At 55.9% G+C, this 25,461-nt stretch overlaps 3 protein-coding genes across 3 annotated transcripts in view; 2 read left to right on the top strand and 1 right to left on the bottom strand.

Moving 5' to 3' along the window:
* Positions 1-4,973: 4,973 nt before the first annotated feature.
* Positions 4,974-7,777, top strand: LOC311202946 (class I histocompatibility antigen, F10 alpha chain-like; the record flags this gene model as incomplete). Its single annotated transcript, XM_084277589.1, has 7 exons — positions 4,974-5,037; positions 5,533-5,796; positions 6,510-6,785; positions 6,862-7,134; positions 7,217-7,352; positions 7,498-7,571; positions 7,749-7,777. The coding sequence occupies 7 exons, from the start codon at positions 4,974-4,976 to the stop codon at positions 7,775-7,777; spliced, it is 1,116 nt and encodes a 371-aa protein (XP_084133715.1).
* Positions 7,778-14,236: 6,459 nt separating this feature from the next.
* Positions 14,237-15,611, bottom strand: LOC311202944 (butyrophilin subfamily 2 member A2-like; the record flags this gene model as incomplete). The annotated part of the gene is made up of 3 exons (XM_084277588.1): positions 14,237-14,775; positions 15,275-15,307; positions 15,608-15,611. The coding sequence occupies 3 exons, from the start codon at positions 15,609-15,611 to the stop codon at positions 14,237-14,239; spliced, it is 576 nt and encodes a 191-aa protein (XP_084133714.1).
* A 1,591-nt stretch (positions 15,612-17,202) lies between these two features.
* The window catches only part of LOC311202781 (class I histocompatibility antigen, F10 alpha chain-like), a gene marked incomplete at its 5' end in the record, with an annotated part of 270,685 nt that continues 262,426 nt past the window's right edge, over positions 17,203-25,461 (top strand). Inside the window, one exon of the mRNA XM_084277427.1 lies at positions 17,203-17,263. Within this exon, the coding sequence (XP_084133553.1) occupies positions 17,203-17,263 (61 nt within the window). The remainder of the gene's footprint in view (positions 17,264-25,461) is intronic.

Raw genomic sequence — 25,461 nt, 5'->3', positions numbered from 1 at the left:
TGAAGTTCATTTCCCCCCAGCAGCCCTGGCCATGCTGTACATCAGGAGTGAGCAGGGTGTTGGTACCAGCCCAGGGATTTGGCTGCTGGGGAGCGGGGCTGGCCCAGCATCCAGACTGTCTCTCCAACATCCCCCTTGCCAGGAGGCTGTGGGTGGGCAAGACCTTGGGAGGGGACACAGCCAGGACTGCTGACCCCAACTGACCAAAGGGATATTCCAAACCTTGTGGCATCTGCTCGGTTATGAAAGCTGAGAGAAAGGAGGATGAGCAGAGGATGTTTGTTATTTACGGTGTTGGGTTTCTAGAGCAACCGCTGCACATACTGGAGCCCCTTTTCCTGGGACGTGGCCAGACATCACCTGCTGATGGGGAATAAATGCTGATGGGGAGAAGGTGAATAAAACTTTTGGTTTTCCTTTACTTCTGCCTGAGGCTTTTGCTTTATTCAGCTGCCTTGGTTGGGAGTTTGTTCCTGTTCCATCTTTTTTTCCTCCCCTCCCTGCCCTGCTGAGGAGGGTGGTGATGGAGAAGCTCTGTGGGCACCTTCTGTGCAGCCACAGCCAACCCCTTACAAGGATTTTTTGATAGAAACTGGATTGGTATCAAAGTGATGGGTCTCAGCAGTGGTGGCACAGTGTGATGTCATAAGTGGACACAACCATGCACGTGCCCCAATCTATTGAGAAATATCCCAGGCTGTAGCACATCATGCCTGATGTTAGAAGGAAAAAGAGAGGGGTTGGGGATTTGGCCACCACCCCAGGGGCCAGGATACGCCCTATGGGGCAGGAGATGGGGCATCACCTTCCTTGTAGAGATCCATCCTGGGGCTGGACCCAGCCACTGCCAAGCTCCATCGCATGGCAACAGGCACTGGTGGGGCCTCTGCCCCAGTGTGGAGATGCAGGATGTGGAGGCAGTGGCAGGGTCTGGGCAGTGCCCTGGGTGTCAGAGTGGAGTTGGCTACTCTTGGCCCCACTGATGGAGCTCATGAGGTGTGGCACAGGCCCAACACAGTGTGGGAACAGCCCAGTGCCACAGTCTGGGTGTGGGAGTCACCCAACACACCCAGGCACAGCTTGGCCCCAGAGACTGTCTGACCCAGATGCCCCTTGAACATGAGGAATGGGAGGAGAACCACCTCCCATGGATGTGAGCAGCAACCAAACCCCCAATTACCTGGAGTGTGGGGCAGCAGAAACTTCCTCCAGGTTACAAGGAGAGAGGAGAGCTGGTCACATCCCAGAGCTGGTCCCAGCAGCTCTGGCCAGGGCAGAGGGTCCATCCCTATGCTGGTCTGCTCGAGCTGCCCACCATCCCAGACACATGGCCTTGGGCTTTCCCAGCCCCAGGGATGCCAGGATGGAGAGGATGGGCAAGGATGGAAAGGGCCGAGCACAGAGCACCTGGGAATAGGACCCCACAGTGTCCCAGATCTCACAGACACTCACCCAGTGCTGCATCTCATTCCTCTGTGAGGTGGTTTGACCCTGGCTAGAGGTGAAATGCCCATCAAAGCCTCTCGCTCACTCCCCTTTTCAGCCATAAAGGGGAGAAAATATATATTGGGAGGCTTAGGATTCAAGATAAGGACAGAGGGATCACTCTGCAACTAGTGTCATGGACAAAACAGACTCATCACAGAAGAAAGAAAACTATTTTATGACAACTACACTGCACACCCAGTGAACCAGAGTCAGGTCTTAAAGCAGCTTTCCCCCCACCCCTCCTTTCTTAGCAAACTTCACTTCATTGATGATTTTACTCCCTTCTTCCCCAGCAAACCCACAGCAGTCAGGTAGGGGTGGCCTCAGCTCAAAGCTGATGGACACATCTGATAGTGGACCCATCATAGGTCCCAATGGACCAACCACCAAACCCACCCCAACTTGTGCAGGAACAACACGGCATTAATGCCCAACAGCCCAGATCTCCCCGCAAACACCCCATAGAACAAGTCCAACCTGTCAAGCCTCAGTACCTGAAGGCAGTGTCTGCACTGACCTGTCTTTGTTCAAGAAGCCCCAAGGCTTCCAGAAAACGTGCCAGGTCTCCTGTGGCAAAGACAGACAGGAGTGAGGTCTGGGAGTGACAAACAACTCCAGGGATGTGAGGATCAACTCATAGAAACACTGCATGAGAAACTTAACATGAGCCAGCAGTGGCTCTTGCAGCTTGGAAGGCCAATGGTATCCTGGGCTCCATCAGAAGAGGAGTGGCCAGCAGGGACAGGGAGGGGATTATCCCTCTCTGCTCTGCTCTTACGAGGCCCCATCTGGAGTCCTGTGTCCAGAGCTGGGGCCCCCAATACAAGAAAGATGTGGAACTGTTGGAGAGGGTTCAGAGGAGGGCCACAAGGATGATTAGAGGGCTGGAGCACCTGCCCTACGAAGAGAGGCTGAGGGAGCTGGGCTTGTTCAGCCTGGAGAAGAAAAGGCTGCAGGGGAACCTCATTGCAGCCTTCCAGTACCTGAAGGGAGCTTATAAGCAGGAGGGGATTCAACTTTTTAAAAGGATAGACAATGGCAGGACAAGGGGGAATGGATTAAAACTAAAGGAAGGAAGGTTTAGATTAGATATTAGGGGGAAGTTTTTCACAGAGAGAGTGGTGAGGTGCTGGAACAGGCTGCCCAGAGAGTGGATGCCCCATCCCTGGAAGTGTTCAAGGCCAGGTTGGCTGGGGCCCTGGGCAACCTTGTGTAGATCCAGGTCTGGAGGTTGGTGCCCCTGCCTGTGGCAGGGGGGTTGGAGCTCTAGGATCCTTGGGGTCCCTTCCAACCCAGACCATTCTATGATTCTATGAAAGGGACAAAAGAATTGCATGGCTTTAAAAAGGACATTCTATGATTATATGAGTCTATGAATTAAACCATCAGGGTGGTACCAACATCCGAAATCCCAAACACAGCACTACACACACTGCAAGATTAACATTAACTATAATTGTAAGGAATTAGCAACTGTCACAGAACCTCACACAACAGGGCAGGACAATTAGACAGGAAAAAAAAACCACAAAACCAAGAAAAACCACAAAGAGAATGGTTCTTGAACATAGAAGGTGGTTTTAAACTGGGTTTTACACAAACGGAAACTGTGAGCCTCTGAGCACAGATCTGCTGCACGGGAAACGAAAGGTCCCTCTTGAAACATTCTATTTCTACCAGCAGCTCCAGCCTCTGCCCGAAGGTGACTGCACTTTGCTGAGTCGTAACGCTCATTGTGTTTGTCCCTCCAGCCCTTGTCCTTCCCCTGTGCCCACCTTGAGGACGGGCTCTTGCTGCTCTGGTGTGAGTTGCTGCTGTGCGTTTGGTGTACGTTGAGGATGTGGGCAACGGTGGGGATGTGTGTGTGGAAGGCTGTGGGGTCTGTTTCTCTAGGTTTAGGTTCCACGAGCCCTCAGTGCTCCCCATGTCCCCCTTCCTTTTCCCCACTGCCCATTGCGAACTGGTGCTTGTGACTCCTCGCTTCCCGCTGTGGCTCAGCCGTGCCGAGTCAGTGGGAGTTGGGAGCCCTTCTGGGCAGTGTCCTGGCAGGAGCTGCTTTGCCCGGCCACCCCCAGCTCCCCCAGGGTGAACAGTCTGACCCTAGGATGGGCTCAGCCCGTGCACCAGCAGCAGGGAGTATCCAGGCACCGGGCTGTGCCCGTGTCCTCCTCGTATCACACCGCACCGACCCGCTCGGAGTTCCCAGCTTTCCCCGTGTCCCGTGGCTGGGGCCCTGCCGAGCGCTGCCGGAGCTGTGCCCACCGAGCCGGCTCTGGGATGGATGGGCAGCAGCCCTGCCCTCCTGTCCCCCTGGGCTCTGGGTGCTCATCCCTGGGTACTGGCGAGGTGAGACCTGCCCTGGGTACCCCCTGCTCAGGTGGGCACCGGGCGTTCTGCACTGGCTTGGACTCGGACCCTTGATGTGTGTGGGCACAGAGAGCTTCCTCTGTTAAGAACAGTGTGAAGTCCAGTGGAGAGTGGAGGCTGACAGCAGGCTGTCGTGGGCTGGATGGAGTCACACCACCCACGAGCGCTGCTGTGCTGGACATGCTGGAGCTCCAGCAGGAACTGGAGTCAGAGGCAGCGCAGTGGGATGCCCCAGTTGATATCACTACTGCATTTTGCTGGATGCCTTTGGCAGCAGAGAGTAGGGCACAGTTTGCTGTCCCTGGGAGGGTGCCCAATCGACTGTCCCAGGGGTGGAAACAGCCCCACTCTCTGCCCTGGGCTGACCCTGACTGTGCTGGAGTGAGTGAAGCCCCAGAGCACCTGCAGTACACTGATGACATCATCATATGGGGCAGGAGAGCAGAGGAATTCTCTGAGACAGGGCAGAAGATAGTCCAGATCCTTCTGGAAGGTGGTTTTGCTGGTTTGAACTGGTAATCTGATGGACCTGTGCAGGAGATGCAGTAGAAGCAGTGCCAGGCAGGAGCTCTGCCAAGTCCAAGGTATGCTGGGCACAGGTGATGGCAGACACAACTGACCCAGTGCATGAGTGACAGCAGGGACAAGGGACAGCTAGCCCAAGCCCCAGGGGTGCCCACGCTCCCTGGGAGGTTTTTATCCTTGTCCCATCTGTTTCACCCACAAACCCACATGGTGTCAGAGCCGGGTGGGGAGAGCCACGGGGTGCCAGATGTCTGGGTCCCCCTGGCACAGACAGGTCTGGGGGTCTCAGGGTATCCCAGGGTAGGGGATGAGAACGGTGCTGGTGTGGGGGGAAGAACTGTGATTCGGGGTGCCTAGGGGTGACCCCAGCCTGGGGGATACAGGCTAAATGGGGCTGTGGGGGGGATTGGAACCCTGAGGGGGTGGGGAGGCTAGGCGGTCCCTTGGGGGAGTTATTAGTAAGAGTCTCCAGCTGCCATTGGTGGGCGGGTGGTGGCGCAGCCAATCGCGGGTCTCGGGGCGGGGCTGGCAGCGAGGTTTGTCCTGGAGCGGGGCTCCTTTGGCTCAGAACATCTGGGACCCAGAGAGGATGGATGGGGCTGGACCGGGCACTGGGGCTGCTTCTGCTACTGAGGGTCCTCGGCTGGGCGGCGTGTGGTAAGTGCGGGTGGGTCCCGGGAACCCCACTGGACCCAGTTTCTTGATAACGGTTCTCCATTCCCTGCACACTGGATCACCCTGAGGCACAGTGACACCCAGTCACTCTCCCTAGAGAATGGGTGCCCCCTTGGAACACTCCCCTTCCATCCTCTTCCATCCCTTTCCATCCCCTTCCCAGATGCTCCCACAGATCAGTTTCTCCTTGGTGCCAGAGACCCCCTTGGATCCCCTTCCTGGGCACCTCGGGTCCTTCACTGACAGAGCCCCCCTTTCCTCATCACCAGGACCCTCCGGCTTCCCTTCATGGGAAGCAGAACCCCATCCTGGACACAGATTCCTCCCACCAGACACTTCCCCTTGAAGCTGACCCCCGCACCCCAATCTGCTGCACTGGGAACCCCACCCAGGCTCACCACCCACTCCTGCACCCCATCACTATTGGCACCCTCACCCTGCACCCCCCACCTCTCACTGACCCCTGTGTTCCCACAGAGCTCCACTCCCTGCGCTACTTCCACACCGCAGTGTCAGAGCCCAGCCCAGGAGTACCCCAGTTTGTGTCCATGGGGTACGTGGACGGGAACCTCATTTCGCGCTACGACAGCGAGAAGGGGAGGGCGGTGCCCCGGGCAGACTGGATGGCGGCCAACCTGGACCAGCAGCACTGGGACGAGCAGACCCAGATTGAACAGACCAATCAGGAGATTTCCACAGTGAACCTGGACACACTGCAGAGCCGCTACAACCAGAGTGGGGGTGAGTGTGGGCTGGGAAGGGGCTCTGTGGGATGGGAGATCTCCACTCCCTCCTCCCCCATGAAGATATTACCCTTCCTCATGCTGCTGCACTGGGATGTGCCGATCCTTCCCAGCCCAGTGCTGTTGGCAGAGGGCGCCAAGCACCCCTGTTCCCCAGCCCCACACTCTATGGGATCCTTTCTGCCAGATCCAGGGAGGCCTCTGGGTGCCCCACCAAGCACATTCTGGACTTCTCCCCACCATGCCCAGCACCCCATCCCAGGCCTGGCTGCCACATCCCAGCCCTCACCATCCTGTGGCAGTGAATACCCCCAGAACCAGAGGGGTTCCCATCCCATATCCCAGCCCATCACCATTCCTTTGTACACCCCACCCCAGAGCCAGAGGGGCTCCTGCAACCCATGCCATCTCCTATCTGCTCGCTTACCCAGCATTCAGGACTCTGTCCCATCCCCTTGCTCTTCCAGGGTTCTGAGGGGCTGGGTGCCAGCTCATCCATGTCCTGGGTGCCGGGGCTCTGTGTCACAGCTTTACGTGATGCCCCAAGTGCTGTTGGCCCTGGGCAGGGTGGGGGCAGCTCTCGTGTCAGTGCCCAACTCCCTTGGGGATCACACAGAGATGGAGTGGGGGGTGCTGCTAGGGGGGCCTTGCCCCACTGAAGGCCCAGGCCTACAGCAGCCCCTCAGGCCCATCTCTCTGGTCGTGTTTCAGGGGCTCACACACTGCAGAGCAGAGTCAGCTGTGACCTCCTGGAGGACAATAGCACCAGGGGGTGTTGGCAAATCGCCTACAATGGGAGGGACTTCATTGCCTTCGACATGGACACAATGACATTGACTGCAGCAGATGCAGCAGCACAAATCACCAAGAGGAACTGGGAGGCAGACAGGACTCCCATTAAGCACATGAAGGACTACCTGGAGAACATCTGCCCTGAGTGGCTGATGAAATACATGAGCTATGGGCAGGCCATGCTGGAGAGGAATGGTGAGTGGAGATGGGGACCCTGGGGATGGGCCAGCGTGGATGTGTGTGCCAGCCCTCACTGCCACCCCCTCCCCAGAGACCCCCACGGTCCAAGTGTCGAAGAAGGAGACCCATGGGATCCTGACCTTGCACTGCCGCGCTTACGGCTTCTACCCACGGCCCATCACCATCAGCTGGCTGAAGGATGGTGAGGTCAGGGACCAGGAGACCCAGCGAGGCAGCATCGTGCCCAACAGCGATGGCACCTACTACACCTGGGTGTCCATTGAGGCCCCTCCTGGGGAGCAGGACAAGTACCGGTGCCGTGTGGAGCACGCCAGCCTGGGCGAGCCGGGGGTCTTTGTGTGGGGTGAGTCTGGTGGCCTTGGGCATGTGGAGGGGTGGGCTGGGGGTACTGCCCTTCCCCTCCTCACCACCCTGCTCATTCCCAGAGCCAGAGTCCAACTCACTGGCCATCATGCTGTGGGTGGTTGTTCCCCTTGCCATCCTGGCTGTCATCAGCATCACTGGATTCATCATCTGGAAGTGCAGACGTAAAGCATCTGGAAGTAGAGGTAAAGCCCCAGGGTGTGGGAGGAAGGCAGAGCCCAGGGGGCTGGTAGGAACTGTGAGCACAAGACACAGCACTCTGGAGAGCTTCCTAGCCTGATGGTGAAGCACAGTGGATGCTGATGCTTCTTTCTCTCTCCTCTTATGTGCACTGTGCCCACAGAGAGCATGAGGTGGCAGCTCGCATCTGTTTCTCCTCCATAGACACGGATGGGAGCTCTGGCAGCTTGGCCAAAGGTATGACATGGGACTGGGGGGGTGGATGGGGCAGGCCCAGCTCTCTGTGCTCCCCCTTGAGACCCATGGTCAGAGTGACACTGGGCTGGGGGGGGACACGCTGAGACCACTATAGCAGAGTATTGGGGACAGGGACTTTTCCCTGGGTGACACTGTCTCTTCCTCCCATCCGTGCAGTGATCACAGTCTTACTGCTCCATGAGTGACCGGGGGACCTGGATGTGGCCCCTGCGCTGTCACCAACTGGAGAGGCTGGGAGCTGCTTGCAATGAGCTGATCATGCTGCACCAGCACATGGTGCTACACTGGTGGCTCTTCTGGCTGGGGTAAATGCCTTGTTTGCCTTACTTCCTTCCTGTGCTTGTTTCCCAGCCTTGGATCATGGGGTAGAGGTGTTTTTCCCTGGGATAGAGCTGGGTTTCTTCCCAGCAGCCCATCATGGTGCCGTGTTTAGGACTGGGTTGGGTCTGGCTGAGGTGGAGTTCATTTCCCCCAGCAGCCCTGGCCATGCTGTGCATCAGGAGTGAGCAGGGTGTTGGTACCAGCCCAGGGATTTGGCTGCTGGGGAGCGGGGCTGGCCCAGCATCCAGACAGTCCCTCCAACATACCCCTGGCCAGGAGGCTGTGAGTGGGCAAGACCTTGGGAGGGGACACAGCCAGGACAGCTGACCCCAACTTACCAAAGGGATATTCCAAACCCTGTGGCATCTGCTCGGTTATGAAAGCTGAGAGAAAGGAGGATGAGCAGAGGATGTTTGTTATTTACAGGGCTGGCTTTCTGGAGCAACCGCTGCACATACTGGAGCCCCTTTTCCTGGGAAATGGCCAGACATCACCTGCTGATGGGGAATAAATGCTGGTGGGGAAACAGTGAATAAAACTTTTGGTTTTCCTTTACTTCTGCCTGAGGCTTTTGCTTTATTCAGCTCCTTGGTTTGGAGTTTGTTCCTGTTCCATCTTTTTCTCCTCCCCTCCCTGCCCTGCTGAGGAGGGGAGTGATGGAGAAGCTCTGTGGGCACCTTCTATGCAGCCAGAGCCAACCCCTTACAAGGATTTTTGATAGAAACTGGACTGGTATGACAGTGATGGATCTCAACAGTGGTGGCACAGTGTGATGTCATAAATGGACACAATCACACACATGCCCCAATCTAATGAGAAATATTCCAGGCTGTAGCACATCATGCCTGATGTTAAAAAGGAAAAAAAGAGATGTTTTGCCAACTCTTCTTGGGCCATCGCCCTGTGGAGGTGATGAGCTCTGAGCCCTCACAGACAGGCACTGAGAAGAAAGTTTCTTCCTCTGAAACCATCTAGATGTGCACTAAGGAGGCCTCCTGCCTGGAGGCCACACAGTTATTGCAAAGAAGTCTCTTGCCCTGAGGTCTTGCAGATGGGCACTGAGAAGAAGGGCTCCTTCCCTGAGGCAAATGAGGTGACATGGTGGATGTCTACACAGTGGACTCTTGCCCTGAGAGGGAGCAGAGGCAGAAGCAACCTGGTCCCATCCCTGACAGGACTGTGAGATGTGGGCAATGCTTTTATCCATCAGGCAGGTGGAGACATCTGTTCCCTTGTGGCTCCCGTGCTGGCATGGTTGGGTCAGAGGGAGAAACCCAGAAGGCTGGGAAGCCCAGCATTTATCTATTGCTGGGGACTGTGGCATTGATGTAACAGAAGGGGGCAGCCTCGTGCAGCCTCTGGAGATGGCTCCAACTGAGCGTGAAGGCAAAGTATCCTTTCAAGGAAGATCACATAACGCAGCCAAGGAAATGGTCCACCAGTGTGGAAGGTACCTGAGGGCATTTGTGCTGGGCTGCAGTGATCTGGACAGTACTCAGGCCCCCAAAGATCAGGATGACACTCAGCACGCACAGTCTCTGCAGCAGATGTTGGTGTGGTGTACAGTGATGGGTGCCAGCAAACTGGCTGTGGTGGACTGGGCAGACATTGAGGCACCAACTGTCCATAACCATGGACAGGACATGAGAATATGGGTGGTGCCTCTACCTCAGTCGTGGGAGCCCAGGTACAAGAATTGCAGAGAAAAACTGGCTGAAAACAGACCATCAGGAAGATCCCTGCTCCAGTTGCTGCTGAGCAATTCCCCAGGCAGGGTAGATGTGTTGAGGACACCTCTCCTCATCCTGACCTGGTGAACTGTACGTCTGTGTGAGGTCAACTTCACATTCAGTGCTATGGAAAGGCCATGTTGGACCACTGTAGGATCACCCCTGTGACCAGTCCTTGCACTTTAGCCTGGGCAAGAGACATGGGCTCCTCTCCAGGTGACAAGCTGGCTGGTTTGCAATTACAGGAAGCTGTTAATAAAGGCTCTGGTAAGGACAAGGGGTCCTGCCTCCAGCAAGGCAGAGGAAAGGGGGAAAATTGATTCCGTGGCTTTGAGAGGGACATCTTCATCTCGACCAGGTTCTCACAACTTGACCCTGAACACTGCCAATGACGGGGCATCCACAGGGTTGCTCAGGCCAACCTGTGCCAGTGCCTCACCACTCACTATGAAATGTCTCTGACATCCGGTCTCACAGCTTCACAGAGCTGTAGGGGTTGGAAGATCTAGTCCAACCCCACTGATAGAGCAGGATCACCTCCAGTAGGTCACTCAGGATCGTGTCCCAGCTGGTTTGGGATCTCTCCAGGGAAGGAGAATCCATAACTGGACAGCCTGTTCCAGCCCTCAGGCACTCACAGGGTGAAGCACTTTTTCCTCATGTTGGGATGGACCTTCCTATGTTCCAGTTTGTGCTCATTGTTCCTTGTCCTATTGCTGGGTACCACTGGGAAGAGTCTGGCCCCATTCCCTTAACACCTGCTGTTAGATATTGATGAGCATTGATCTCAGTCTTTGCCAGATTAAACAGCCCCAGCTCCATCAGCCTTTCCTCATATGAGAGATGCTCCAGTCCCCTCATCATCTGTGTACCCTCCGCTGGACTCTCTCCAGGAGTTCCAGTCGTTGGTGAATCCTTGCTGGCCATTCCTGATAACCTTTGTTTCCTCCACATGCTTATTGATGACCCAGAAGAAGCTGTTCCATCACCTTTCCAGGGATGGAGGTGAGACTGACTGGCCTGCAGTTTCCTTCATCCTCCTCCTGGCCCTTGTGAAAGACTGGAGCAATGTTGGCTTTCCTCCAGTCTTTCCTCAAGGGGAGCCTGAGTTGTGAGTCCCCTCACCTCCTACCCCTTACCCCATGATCATCCTGCCAGGAGCTGCCCCCAGGCTCCTGCTCCAGCCACTGCTCCACATCCGCTGCAAACCCCCTTCAGCAGCAGCCAGGAATCAATGCAACCCTCCTTCCCCTAGGTACCCCCACAGCTGGACACCATGTTCACCTGCAAACCTTTGTTGAAGGCCATCCTGCTCTGCCTGGGCAGGATGGGCTGGGGCAGGGCCGAGAGGGACATCTGCTCCTGCGGCACTGAGGAGAGGAGTGTGTGCAGTGTCTGCAGAAGGGCAGGGAATCTGCAGGGGACCTGCCCCTGGCCACAGATGCTTTGGGCTGTCCTGATCTCACAGGGATTCATCCAGAGCTACCCATCCCTTTGACTCAAGGTGACTCTGGAGTTGCAGCCTGTTGGTACAGCAGCACAGGCACAGCCGCAATGCCCTGGCTGTCAGGCAGCCCAGGGGTACGTACAGCCATTGCTGTCACCAAACTCCTCCCAGACACAGCATGGGATGCTGATCAGCTCGACAGCACTACAGCCAGCAGTGAAAGTGAAAAGCAGCCATGAATGTGCACAGGACACTGATAGCCAGGAAGGCAAGCTAGCCCCATGGCAGGCCCCATAGCCTGACACCGAGAGATAACAGCAGTGACAGTTGGAAATATAATCTAGCACAGGGCATGCAAACTTATCCCAGCCACAGCCTGCATATTACCACATGGCTCCTAAGGATTCCATCATCACACTGTTCTCAGCTCTGTCTGCAGCAGGAATACAACACACAGCCCGTACCAGCCACTGAGAAGAAATGAGCTCCAGCCCAGCTGAAAGCCTCAGAGCCCCCTGCTCCCTGGGCTGGGACCGGGCTGAGAGGGACATCTGCTCCTGCAGCTCTGAGGACAATGAACATAGGCAGTGTCTGCAGAAGGGCCGGGGCTCTGTGGGGGGAGGGTAGAAGGGTTGCAGGAGGTGTTATCTCTGTAGCACAGCTCTGTGACCTCTGTCCACAGTGAATGTAACGTACCGAAGCCCAGAGTCAGAAAATAACATTGAGAGCAGGAACCAGAGACCAGAGAGCAAAGGGAAACCAACCCCCTCCCCGTCCCCACCTGGGTGCTGGTGCTGGAGGTGGCTTTTCCTGGAGCTGCACCTCTCCCTGCAGCCTGTACTGGGGAACAGCACTCGGTGAGGTTTGACATGGTCAGTAGCTGTTTCCCATCCAAAAAAAGGCTGATGCTTTTGTGTGTCACCACTGTCACTGAAGAAATGAGCTAAGGCCCAGCCAGACCCCAGTGAATTGTCCATCTGAGCCAGGGCCATTGGGTCCATCTCTTGGGTTTGGGGGTTTCAGGACATACTGGTCTATTCTTAAAAAAATGCAGGAGCCCATCAGTCCCAGGAACCAAAAAAGGAGGAGAAGGAAGGGAAAAGAAGCTGTGAGGTCAAGAGGAGAGGGGGAGAAGGGGTCAAGACAGTGTGTGGGGTAGTCTTGAAGTGTCAAGACATGACAGCTATGTCCTGTCCCTCTGCCATGTCCCCTCAAGAACCTCAGATTGCCAAAGAGGACATGTCCCCAGCTTCCCATCCCCATGTACGGGCAGCCCATCCTCAAGAGGTTCTGGTCATTCCAGGTGGCTGTACCCAGAGAAGGGGGTGGTTACAAGGATTCCTCAGGACCTACGGTTGGGTACCAGAAGGAGCCCCATTGAAACTTGGTTTGTCAGGGAGCATGGACCCAGCCCTAGGTGGGTCTGGGAGGGGCAGGAGTGGTTTGGGAGGCAGAAGGAGGGCCAGTAAAGCCCCAAGGTGGGTGCTGCAGTGGGGTCCCATCCCCAGTCTTGGTCATCCGCTGTGTGTTGCCTGTGAGGTGTCAGCAGCATCGCCAAGAGCAGCTCAGAGAATCAGTGCTGGCTCCAAGCAGCCCAGTGCCTGGGCTCAGCTTTATTCTTGGTTCCTGCAGCTCCAGACCTTTCCCGCTTGTCCCCACCACTTCCTCTTCCCCAGAGGGCTCAGCCAACCCCAGACCCCACTCAGAGTCCTACCCCATCCATACCCAGCTAAGTCCAACTCATTCAATCCCAACCTAAGCCACCCACATCCCAACACAACCCATCCAAGCCCACGCCAACCCACTGCCCCCGGCTCCGCTGTAGCACCAAACCCCATAGCAGCAGGCACAGCAGTCAGTACTGCTGAATGTCACTTTGCTACATAGCACCTCAGTTTGGGAAATTCTCTCCCTGCTCAGGAGTTTCATCTTCTGCCACCCCTAAAGCCACTGTTACAAAGAGGCTTTTGTGCATGGACCCCAACCCCACAAACAAGCACAGAGCCAATGCTATATGGAGCGAGTGCCCAGCTCGGAAGGGCAGTAGGGGAAGACAATGTAGTCTTGCCCCTGACAGGACTGCACAGTGTGGAAGGATGCAGACAGAGCAGGGATGCCCCTGTGACACAGGGAGCTGGCAGAGTTGGGGGCTCCCCAGAACCAAGACAAGAAGGGCCTCAGTTGTGAGTGGCCCTGGCCTCTCTCCTCCCCTGTGCTCACGCTGCTGGCAGCTGCCCCCAGGCTCCTGCTCCAACCACTGCTCCAAGCCTGGTATAAATCCCCTGCAGCAGCAGCCAGGAATCAGGACAAACCACCCCCAGGAACACTCATGTCTGGACTCCATGTTCACCCACAAAGCTTTATTGAAGCCCATCCTGCTCTGCCTGGGCAGGATGGGCTGGGGCAGGGCTGAGAGGGACATCTGCTCCTGTGGCATGGAGGAGAGGAGCATGGGCAGGATCTGCAGAAGGGCAGGGGCTCTGCAAGGGGACTTTCCCAGCCATGGATCTTTGGGCTGCCCTGATCTTGTGAGGCCTCATCCACAGATCACCCATCAATTTGACTCGAGGTAACACTGGAGTTGCAGCTGGTGCAGAGCAGTGGCACAGGCACAGCCACGATGCCCTGGCCGTCGAGCAGCCCAGGGGTACGTACGGCTATTGCTGTCACCAGACTCTTCCCAGACACAGCACGGGACGCTGATCAGCTCAACAGCACTACAGCCAGCAGCAAAAGCAAAAAGCAGCCTTAAGACGGGAAACTGATAGCCAGGAAGGCAAGGCAGCCCCACAGCCCCATAGCCTGACACCGAGAGATAACAGCAGTGACAGTTGGAAATAACAGTCTAGCACAGGGTGAGCAAACCTGTCCTGGCCATACCCTGCCTATCACCACATGGCTACATCATCACACTGTTCTCAGCTCTGTCTGCAACAGGAATACAACACACAGCAAGTACCAGCCACTGAGAAGAAATGAGCTCCAGCCCAGCCGAAAGCCTCAGAGCCCCCTCACTGCCCCTCTGCTCCCTGGGCTGGGGCAGGGCAGGGAGAAACATCTGCTCCTGCACCTCTGAGAAGCAGAGCATGGGCAGTGTCTGCAGAAGGGCAGGGGCTCTGTGGGGCTGTGGGAAGTGTGGATGGGGGTCAGGAGGTGCTGTCCCTGAGGCACAGCTCGGTTCCCTCTGTATGCAGCCATAACCAGGGACGGATTGTATCTCCATTAAATGAGGCTGGTGGGAAAGTGAAGATCTCCTCTCCACTGTCAGCATCAATGAAAGTCACCAGCCCCTGCGGGCAGTCCAGACAGACCCAGAATCTGCTGGAGACCAGAGAAATGGAAAGGGGCGTGGGAGGAGAGGTGAGAGACACAAACTGCCCAAACCAGTGCTCCACAGCCCATATCCCTCTTTCAGGGCTCATGTCTGTATCATCCTCCCTGTTCACAGAGTCCCTGGCCACCCCCACAGCCCACCCTGAATTACCTCCCACTTCCCCCTTCACCTCCACCTCCCAGCAGTGCCTCCCCTCACTGAACCCCTCCTGGCCCAGCACGCAGCGGATACGGGTAAATTTCTGTGAGGTATCCAGCAGATTCTGCCATGCTCTTCCCCATCTCACACTTCTCCCATCTGCTGACAGGATAAGTTGGGGATGAGCAGTGTTGGGATCCAGGGTCACCACATCTGCAGAAGACAGGAGGAGCCAGAGCATCAGGAGCAAAGCTCAACACCGGGCAGGTTTCACCACCCTGGGGCCAGGATCTGCCCCCTGGGCAGGAGAGGGGCATCTCCTTCATCCTAGAGACCTTATCACAGGGTTGGGCCCAGCACGATACGGCCATGTACAAGCTCAGCCCTGTGGGAACAGGCAATAGTGGGGCTCTGGCCCCTGCGGGGAGGAGCAGGATGGGGTGTCATTAGGTGGGTCTGTGCAGTGCCTGGGGTATCACTGGGGAGAAGGCTCCTCTTGGCCCCACTGATGGAGCTCATAACAGGTAGAAGAGGTTCACAATGGGTAGAACAGGCAAGAACACAGCAGAGGAACAGGCCAGTGCCATGATCTGTGGTGTGGGAGTCACTAAACATACTCAGACACGGACAGTCCCACACACTGGCCAGCCCAGGTCAGTACATGAGGAGAGGGAGGAGAACCACCCAGAGGGGCAACAAAATACCCAATTACCCGGACTGTGGGGAAGCAGAAACTTTCTCCAGGCTACAAGGAGAGAGGAGAGCTGGTCACATCCCAGAGCTGATCCCCAGCAGCTCTGGACAGGGCAGAGGGTCCACGCCCACGCTGGTCTGCCCAGGCTGCCAACCCTTCCTATCACATTGCATTGGGCTTTCCCAAACGCAGGGATGGAAAGGATGGGAAAGGAGGGAAAGGAACAAGCACAGAGCACATGGGACAGGACCTCTCGCTGTGTGGGAGCTCAGGAACACTCACCCAGGGCTGCATCTCATTTCCCTGGAAAGCAAACCCAAAAAGCGATGTGTGACCAGAGGGAACAACTACTCATCCCGTAAGTGCTTCTGTAGGAGCTGACAGAGCTCCGGGTGATACAGAATTCCTTCTTTTGAGGAGTAGGACAAGACTGCCTTGCTCCAGGAAATGGCTCCTACCAGCTTATCCCCCCTGTCAGCCCACCCAGGCTTTCTGGAGTTAAGACCAAATGTCAGGAACAACCCAAAGCCAAATCCCTTTCAGGGGATCCTGTGCGAGGAGGCTTTGCTGGGGGATGGGGTCAGAAGGTCTCACTCATCTCTCTGGACAGCAGCACTGAAAAACAAAGCCAGAGGAAGGGGTGGGGGGTCAGGAAGGTAGTTTTCTTCCTCAGTAGGAAGACCCAAGACACCCTCTTGAGATGTTCCCACTCAAGAGGGTCTCTTGGATGTTTCCACTGGCCAGAGAGTCAGGCCATGCTCCCTGTCGTCCCACCCACACCCCACCGTGTCCTCGTCCCCTTCTGTCCTTGGCCCAAAGATCTTTTGGATGAAGGCAACACACACTTCTGAGACAAACACACCTTTCCTTCTCCAGAGAGAAGCTGCAAGGCCAAAGAACCCAATGGAGAGTACAAGGAGCACACCCAGACCAGCCATCCAGGGACGGGCATCATGGAAAAAGGGAGCTGGGAAACAAACAGATCCACAGGGAAAGGGACCAATTTCCACTCACGTCTGTGGGGAGAAGGACCAAGAGACCCCCGCCCCACACCTCCAAGACTTTGTCCCGTGAGCTCTGGACTCAAGGGGACAGAGTCCTCTCTTACCCTGGAAATATCAACACTACCCTGAAGCACATGAGGCTCAGGTTCTCTCATGTCCTAAAACTAGTCAAAAGGTGTGCACCCCTCCCATGCCCCCACACTTCCACACTGCACCCCAACCCCAGACCAAAACTGCTCCAAGCAAGGCAGCCACCCCCCGCCCTGCTCCAGCGCCGCAGGGTCTGGCTGCAGCCGTCGCACCGGAGATGCGCAGGGACACCTCCTGCTCCTGGGCCAGGTGGTGGTTCTGGACCACACAGGACCAGTTCCCATCTCTGGTTCCCGTCACCACGATGGCATCTTCGGTGTCAAACAGGCCCCTGGCATCAGGGGAATGTCTCTGGGAGACCGAGGGGACACGGTGCCCGTTGGGGTCTTTCCACAGCACCTCCGGTTGCGGGAACCATCTGGCCGATCGACACAGCACCCGGATGCCTCCGGCCTCGTAACCCTCCAGAGAGAGCTGAGGGCCAGAGCCTGTGGCTGGGGAAGAAGGATGGGGGTCTCGGAGTGCCCCAGGGTAAGGGGAGGAGAGTAGGGCTGGGGTGGAGGGGAGATCTGCGACTTGCGGGGCCCAGGGGTGTCCCCAGGCTGGGAGATACAGGTGATATGGGGCCATGGAGGGCTCTGGGGCTCTGAGGAGGGGACGGGTAGGGGGGCGTGGGGGGACTGGGCGGTGCTGTGGGGGAGTCACTGGTAAGAAGCGTCTCAGGCTACCATTGGCTGGTGGGTGGTGGCAGAGCCAATCGCGGGGTGAGGGGCGGGGCTTGTGGCAAAGTTTGTCCCAGAGCAGGGCTCCTTATTCTCATGACATCGGGGACCCAGAGTGGAGCGATGAGCGATGGGGCCGGGCCAGGCACTGGGGCTGCTGCTGCTGGGGATCCTTGGCTGGGCAGCGTGCGGTGAGTGCGGATGGGGACCCAGGAACCCCCCTGGATCCTGTTTCTTGACAACTGTTCTCCATTCCCTGTGCACCAGACCACCCCAGGGCACAGAGACCCCCGGTCACAATCCCTGAAGACCAGGTGCCCCCTTGGAATACTCCCCTTACACTCCCTTCCATCCCCTTCCAACCATTTCCATCCCATTCCAAGATGCTCCCACAGATCTGTTTCTCTTTGATGCCAGGGACACCCTTGGATCCCCTTCCTGGGAACCTTGGGTTTTTCACTGCCATGGCCCCCCTTTCCTCATCACCAGGATCCCTGTCTTCCCTTCATGGGAAGTAGGATCCCCTCCTGGACACATACCCCTCCCCAACAGACACTTCACCTTGAAGCTGCACCCCACACCCCCAATCTGCTGCTCTGGGACCCCCACCCAGGCTCACCACCCAATCCTGCCCAAACCTTCACTATGGGCACCCTCACCCTGCACCCCCCAACCCTCATTGTCCCCTGTGTCCCCACAGAGCTCCACTCCCTGCGTTACTTCCACACCGCAGTGTCAGAGCCCAGCCCAGGAGTACCCCAGTTTGTGTCCATGGGGTACGTGGATGGGAACCTCATTGTGCGCTACGACAGCGAGACGAGGAGGATGGTGCCCCGGGCAGACTGGATGGCGGCCAACCTGGACCAGCTGTACTGGGACCAGCAGACCCAGATTGAACAGACCAATCAGGAGATTTCCACAGTGAACCTGGACACACTGCAGAGCCGCTACAACCAGAGTGGGGGTGAGTGTGGGCTGGGATGGGACTCTGTGGGATGGGAGATCTCCATTCCCTTCTCCCCCATGAAGACACTACCCTTCCTCATGCCACTGCCCTGTGATGTCCCAATCCTTCCCAGCTCAGTGCTGTTGGCAGAGCACTCCAAGCAACCGTGTCTCCTCACCCCACACTCCATGGGATCCTTTGTGCCAGAGCCAGGGAGGCTTCTGGGTGCCCCACAAAGCACATTCTGGCCTTCTACCCACCATGCCCAGCACCCATCCCAGGCCTGGCTGCCACATCACAGCCCTCCCCATCCTGTGGCAGTGAATACCCCCAGAATCAGAGGGACTCCCACCCCATGTCCCAGTCCCTCACCATTCCTTTGTACACCCCACCCCAGAGCCAGAGGGGCTCCTGCAACCCATGCCATCTCCTATCTGATCCCTCTCCCAGCATTCAGGACTCTGTCCCATCCCCTTGCTGTTCCAGGGTTCTGTGGGGCTGGGTGCCAGCTCAGCCATGTCCTGGGTCCAGGGGCTCTGCGTCACAGCTTTATGTGATGCCCCAAGTGCTGTGGGCCCTGGGCAGGGTGGGGGTAGCTCTTGTTTCGGTGCCCAATTCCCTTGGGGATCACACAGAGATGGAGTGGGGGGCGCTGCGGGGGGGCCTTGCCCCACTGAAGGCCCAGGGCTGCAGCAGCAACTCAGCCCCATCTCCCTCGTCGTGTTTCAGGGGCTCACACACTGCAGAGCAGAGTCAGCTGTGACCTCCTGGAGGACAATATCACCAGGGGGTGTTGGGAAATTGCCTATGATGGGAGGGACTTCATTGCCTTCGACATGAATACGATGACATTGACTGCGGCAGATGCAGCAGCAGAAATCACCAAGAGGAACTGGGAGGCAGACAGGACTGCCATTAAGCACATGAAGGACTACCTGGAGAACATCTGCCCTGAGTGGCTGATGAAATATGTGAGCTATGGGCAGGCTGTGCTGGAGAGGAAAGGTGAGGGGAGATGGGGACCCTGGGGAGGGGCCAGAGTGGATGTGTGTGCCAGCCCTCACTGCCACCCCCTCCCCAGAGCCCCCCACAGTCCGAGTGTCAGGGAAGAAGACCCATGGGAACCTGACCTTGCACTGCCGCGCTTACGGCTTCTACCCACGGCCCATCACCATCAGCTGGCTGAAGGACGGTGAGGTCAGGGACCAGGAGACCCAGCGGGGCAGCATCGTGCCCAACAGCGACGGCACCTACTACACCTGGGTGTCCATCGAGGCCCCTCCTGGGGAGCAGGACAAGTACCGGTGCCGTGTGGAGCACGCCAGCCTGGGCGAGCCGGGGGTCTTTGCGCGGGGTGAGTCTGGTGGCCTTGGGCACATGAAAGATTGGACTGGGGGGTTCCCCTTCAGCTCCTCACCACCCTGTTCATCCCCAGAGTCAGAGTCCAACTCGTCGACCATCGTGCCGTGGGTGGTTGTTCCCCTTGTCATCCTGGCTGTCATTGCCATCACTGGATTCATCATCTGGAAGTGCAGATCAGGTAAAGCTCCAGGGTGTGGGAGGAAGGTAGATGACAGGGGGCTGGTAGGGGCTGTGGTCATGAGCCACAACTCTCTGTAGAGCCCCTGAGCGTGAGGGTAAAGTTCAGTGGATGTTGATGCCTCTTCCCCTCTTCTCTTATGTGCACTGTGCCCACAGCGAGCACGAGGTGGCAGCTCGCAGCTGTTTCTCCCCCATAGACATGGATGGGAGCTCTGGCAGCTTGGCCAAAGGTATGACATGGGACTGGGGGTGGATGGGGCAGGCCCAGCTCTCTGTGCTCCCCCTTGAGACCCATGGTCAGAACGACACTGGGCTGCTGGTGTGGGACGCTGAGACCACCATAGCAGAGGGTTGTGGACAGGGATTTTGCCCTGGGTGACACTGTCTCTTCCTCCCATCCTTGCAGTGATCACAGTCTTACTGCTCCATGAGTGACCAGGGCAGCTGGATGTGGCCCTTGTGGTCTCAGCAGCTGGAGAGGCTGAGAGCTGCCTGCAGAGAGCTAACCACACTGCACCAGCACATGGTTTGTTACTGACCATGCTTGTGTTCTGGAGCAGCCACTGCGCGTACTGAAGCCCGGCTGCCCGGGATGTTGCTGGGCATCTCCTGATGATGGGAAATAGCGAATGATTCTTCTGTTTTTCCTCTGCTTCTCCACATGGCTTTTGCTTTTGCCTTACTGAACTACCTTTGCCTTGGTCCCCACAGGTCTTTTTTCATCTTATTTTTCTTCTCTGAATCTCGGGCACCTGATGCCACCAATCATCACCCTGTGCCCACCTTGTACAGGCACTTACCTATTCGGCAGGAGAAGGGTGCAAGCACTCACCAACACCTCCTGCCTGTACTGCAGTCTCCTTCCTTACCACTTCTGTCTGTGTGGATGCATCATGAATCTTGGGAGAGATTTTCTCTGTTGGACACTGGCTTTTGCTCTCAGAAGAGTCCCCACCATTTTGGCAGAGACCCAGAGCACTTCCCTGGGCTGTGGACCTACAAGCAGACCTCGATCTCCCCTCCTTCAGTAGCAAACCACGGCCCTTGTCCTGCCCCTCCAGGCCTTGGTAAAAGTGTCTCTCTATCTGTGTTCCTTCAAGTGAAGCTGCAGCAGTCACAGCCAGGCAGCTGGGCCTGGACATTGCTGCCTGGGCAGACCCCCATTATGTAGATGTCCAAGAACTGTGTCCCTCGAGAGCATCAAGACAAGGACCAAGGAGACCAGGTGGCTAAAACTGGAGATGCTCAGGTAGACCTGGAGTGGGAAGGTCGTCGTGAGTTGTTCGTAGTTCCATGGGCCTGTGGGACATGGGGGCTGAGACACCACAGATAGGAGGGCTCATGATGGAGATTGGACCTGACCTGAGCACTGCAGCCATCACCCAGGTCATGCATCAAGGTTAATGATGCACCAGAATCGAGGCAGTGAAGCTTCCTGGTGCAAAGGACAGTGGACATGAGCATCCCTCACCAGGGCCCAAGCGATGGCCACCCCCTGCCACTGTCCCCCGAGATCTGTATCCCCAGCTCACCATCCTCTGTGTGAGATGGGGATCAGCGTGGGGACACAAGGACAATGAGTTTGGGGGTCACCTCCTTCCTGTGTCATAGCGCCAGGGCAAGCAGGTGATAAAGGTGTGGGCACCTGCCTGGGTGGCTGCCACTGTCACCTGTTCCCAGCTCCAGCTCTCCGGTCCATACACGATGCTGCATGGAGTGAGCGGGAGAAGAGCCGCAGCTCCTGGGTGATGGCAGCCACATGCAGCAGAGGGGATGGCTGGGGACACAGCAGGGATGCCAGGGGGGATACGGTGAGGATATGGGAGGGGATGTGATGGGGACACAGGTGGGACAGGGCTGGGAACACGGCAGGGATGTGGCAAGGAGATGGTGGGGATGGGTGTGGCAGTACTGCTACCCTGCTACCCAGCAGCATTAAACACCAGCCGAGCGAGCTGGCAGCAAAGTCTTGTGCCTCTTGGTCTGGTTTGGTTTTAAATTGGTTGGAAGCAGCAGCGCTGAGGGACTGACAGGCTGACTCCTGTTCTTCCCTCTGCTGTCAGAGTGGATCCAAAGAATGTTTATCAATAGATGCTTTATATAAATAAATAAATAAATAAAATATATATTTTATATATATACCCCCCTCACGTAAATAAATATGAATATATATGAATATATATGTCACTGCAGGGGACATAGCAGGGGACTTGGCGGGGACATGGAGGGCAAAACTGAGGACACAGCAGGGATACAGTGATGACATGGCAGGGACGAGATGGGAACATGATGAGGACACAGCTGGACATGTTGGGGAGACATCTGGGGACACAGTAGGGATGTGTTTGGGACATGGTAGTGATGGCTGGGGACATTGCAGGGACATGATGGAGATGTCCCATGGGTATGACAGGGATAGCTGGGGATGCACTGAGGACGGTTACTGACACGGTGTGCTGGTGAGTCATGGTAGGGATGGGTGGTGACAACGGGTGGCAATGGGGAACTGTTGGGGATGGGTGGTGGCAACAGGTGGCAGTGAGGACCAGGGACAGGGGACAGGGGGACAGGAGGACATCGTGTGACAGGCGGTGGCAGCACCTGGCCACGCAGGTAGGCGTGCTGGCGGTCAGTGATGGAGTGACAGTCCAGTAGCACCCTCCCGGTCCTCGGTGGTTGCAGGCACAGGACCAGGGACACCAGGGGGATCTTATTATTTCAGGTGAAGCCGTTTATTGGGTGAAATCCCACAGATTAGAGACATTTGTTACTGCAAACGTGGCAAGCTGAAAAACTGCTACTTGGTTACACACACTGTTGACACCCCACTGATTGGTTAGTGATTATAACGAGTTCTGATAACCCATCTTATCGCTAAATATCCTTAGTTTACCTTTGGTGCCTGAAAGCATCCACACACCGGCTGTGTGACCATCTTATTATGGCTGGTTCTTGACATGTTCCGTTACTCCCAAGTTCTTCCCATCACAACTCCTTGGTTTAGGGCAGCCTGTACCCCTGTCATCAAGGCCGCTGTGTTTTGGGAATGTGATTATTAAGTTCCTCTCAGCGTGAGTAACTTGTCCTGTCTCATGGGCACACGAGGATGTTGTCAGGGCCTATGTTTTGGGTGAAGAGAGCTAGGCCGCTGCCAGGCCTGCTGTCTTCCCTGACAATTCCCCCTTGTTGTATTTGTGTTACAGAAACTGCCTGTAGAGATCTCTGCAGGGCCCTTTGCAGAAAGCTCAACAAACATGGCAGTAAGAGTAAGACAACCACTACAACTGCTAAAATCAGCAATCCGGTTCTGGACAGTGACAATACCCATCCTGACATTCCCCACCCATGAAACCAATTATCCAATCCAAAGAATCCATTTTCTTGATGTATCTTTTGTGTTTGATCTATTAATTTCTGAATGCTGGCATGAATGGACTGAGAGTGGTCAGACAGGTTCCTGCAGCACGTGCCATCAGAATCTTGACACCCGTGTCCGTGAGCCAGTGATAGGAAATCAGTTGCTGCAGGATTCTGTGAGGGGGCAGGTCTCACAGAATCCACATCCGTAGCCTCAGCTACCTTTGCTGTTGTATTTGTTTGCTTTGCCAATCAGGAGTGTCAGGAGTGTCTGGGTGTAGGTAACATCAGCTTCTCTTCTGGTACAGGCAGCCATTATTGTCCGTGACCTTAGGCCGTGGGGAAGTCATTATTGCACTAAATTACAGGTGTATTTCAAAGACTGTTAAATAGTTCAATATTTCCCAAAACACAACTCAAGTCCACCGTGTCTGCACTTGGAACACTTGAGTTCAGTTCCTGGGATCAGGATCCCATCCTGGTTCATGCAGACTTGCTTTCTTCTGGATCCACAGCTTCATCCACTTGGCTGGTCCCCACTTGGTTCCCGTATCTGTAATGACACAGGCAGATCTCCTTCCCCAAGTTAGTACCTGTAACTTCATTTCTTACTAACACCTGACATGGACTTTCTTTGATCCCTTCCAAACCTCCTTTCAAACCTACTCCATGTTTCACCATTGGAGGTGCCAAACTGTCCTGTGGCAGACTTAAATAATGTTTAGTCGATCAGCTGGAGAGATCTCCTTCTCTCCCCCTTTTTGTTTGTGAGGCAAACGCTTGAGAGTTTGATTCATTCATTCCACCATGGCCTGGCCTGTGAGCGAATGTGGTGTCCCTGTGACATGGGTAATGCCCCAGAACTGGAAGAAGGTTTGTGTTCCCTTTGCTCTATATCCTGGGCTGTTGTCGGTTTTGATTTCAGGGGGTACCCCAAGTGCTGTTGTGGCAGAGCACACGTGGCTTTGGACATGTTTACTGGATTCCCCCATTTGTGCAGTAGCCCCACACTGCCAGAGAAAAGGGATCTAGACAAACATGGACATACTTTTGCCCACCAAATTCTGGGACGTGCCATGAGGATTCACACCAGGGGCAAGGCCACTGGTGAACTGCTGACAGTCCAGGCACGACTGTACAAGCCCTTTAGCCTCAGCAACTGACAGGTGGTGTTGTCGTTGAAGCTCCCTGGCAGATTGATGAAAGGATTCATGTGATCTCCAAGTATATGTATATGTATTTTTGATTTTGTTACTAATGACTTCCAGGGCCTTTCAATGTCCAAGTTTGTTCCCACAATCGGTACCTCATCCATGTGATGATAAAAGATGAGATCAGGATGGGCTCTTCGTACTGGAGCAAGTGCCCAGGCTACATAAGCCTGGCACACAGTGGGTGAATTTTTCATGCCTTGTGGGAGCACCACCCAATGACACCTTTCCATGGGTTCAGTTTTGTTTACAGTCGGGACTGAAAAGACAAATTTCTCATAATCATCAGGGTGTAGGGGAATAGTGAAAAAACAACCCAAATGTCCCAATTTTTAGGTCTCACGTTTGGAGGTGGCAGACCGGGCTGCGAAGCTCCCGCATCGTCCATCACTTCACTGACTTTTCTTACCTCGTGCACCAAGCGCCATCTCCCGTCCTGTTCAGGGATGGTAAAAATAGGCGAGTTCCACAGGCTTGTGGAGGGCTGGATGTGTCCCTTGGCCAGTTGCTCCTCTATTCAGTCCTGGAAGTGGGCAAGTTTTTCTTTAGGAAGCGGCCATCGCTCGACCAAACGGGGGGTTGTGTTTCCCAGGTGAATTTTCAAGGAAGCTGCCCACTTTCAATGGTCGCCATCCAAACTCCTTCTGCTCTGTGCCCAGCCTTGCTCTCAGTGGATAAACGCATCCCTGAGCCTGGGGCACATCCCAACAAATGCTGCCAACCGATTCCTCAGGAGACAGTGATTTCTGGGTGGGTTGGGTGGGAGGTGTGGATGGGAGCGGTGGGTGTAGAGACCAAGTGGGTCCCTGATCCGATGGCTGACAAGGCAGATTCTGGCCAGGCGGCTTCTGGACCGTCTCTGTGGGGCTTTTGTCCGTGTGCATAGGCTCCTTGTCAGTGTCCATGGGCTCAGAGAAGGGGGGAAGAATGAAAAAAGAGTGGAAAGAGAGAGAGAGAGAGAGAGATTTCAATCTCTACCACCACAGAGCTGCAGTGTCCTGTCAGGCCAATGTCTTCAGGTCCAGTGGGGGAACGTTCCCTCTACGTTGGTCACCTCTGTTCTTTTATTGTGTTGTATTCACTCCTTCCAGGAATCAATCAGCATATTCCAAGAGCTACTTTGTTTAGCCACCCCCCTTGCAGTGGTGGTGTGCCTGCCCACTACCGTCACTGGGAGGTTTCAGGTGGTCTTCAGGGGTCTCCAGGCCCCTCTCTCTTCCAGACCCCGGGTCTGGGTGCATGCGCAGGGCTTGGGTTAAATTCACTCAGCTCTGCATTCGGGGCCATAGGAAGGCAGGAAGCATCTGGTCTTGCAGTGTGAGCATTGGGGCAC

This window comes from Gallinula chloropus (assembly GCF_964237585.1).
Source record: "Gallinula chloropus genome assembly, chromosome: 32".
Classification (NCBI taxonomy): Eukaryota; Metazoa; Chordata; class Aves; order Gruiformes; family Rallidae; genus Gallinula; species Gallinula chloropus.
This window is presented reverse-complemented; position numbering and strand designations above follow the sequence as displayed.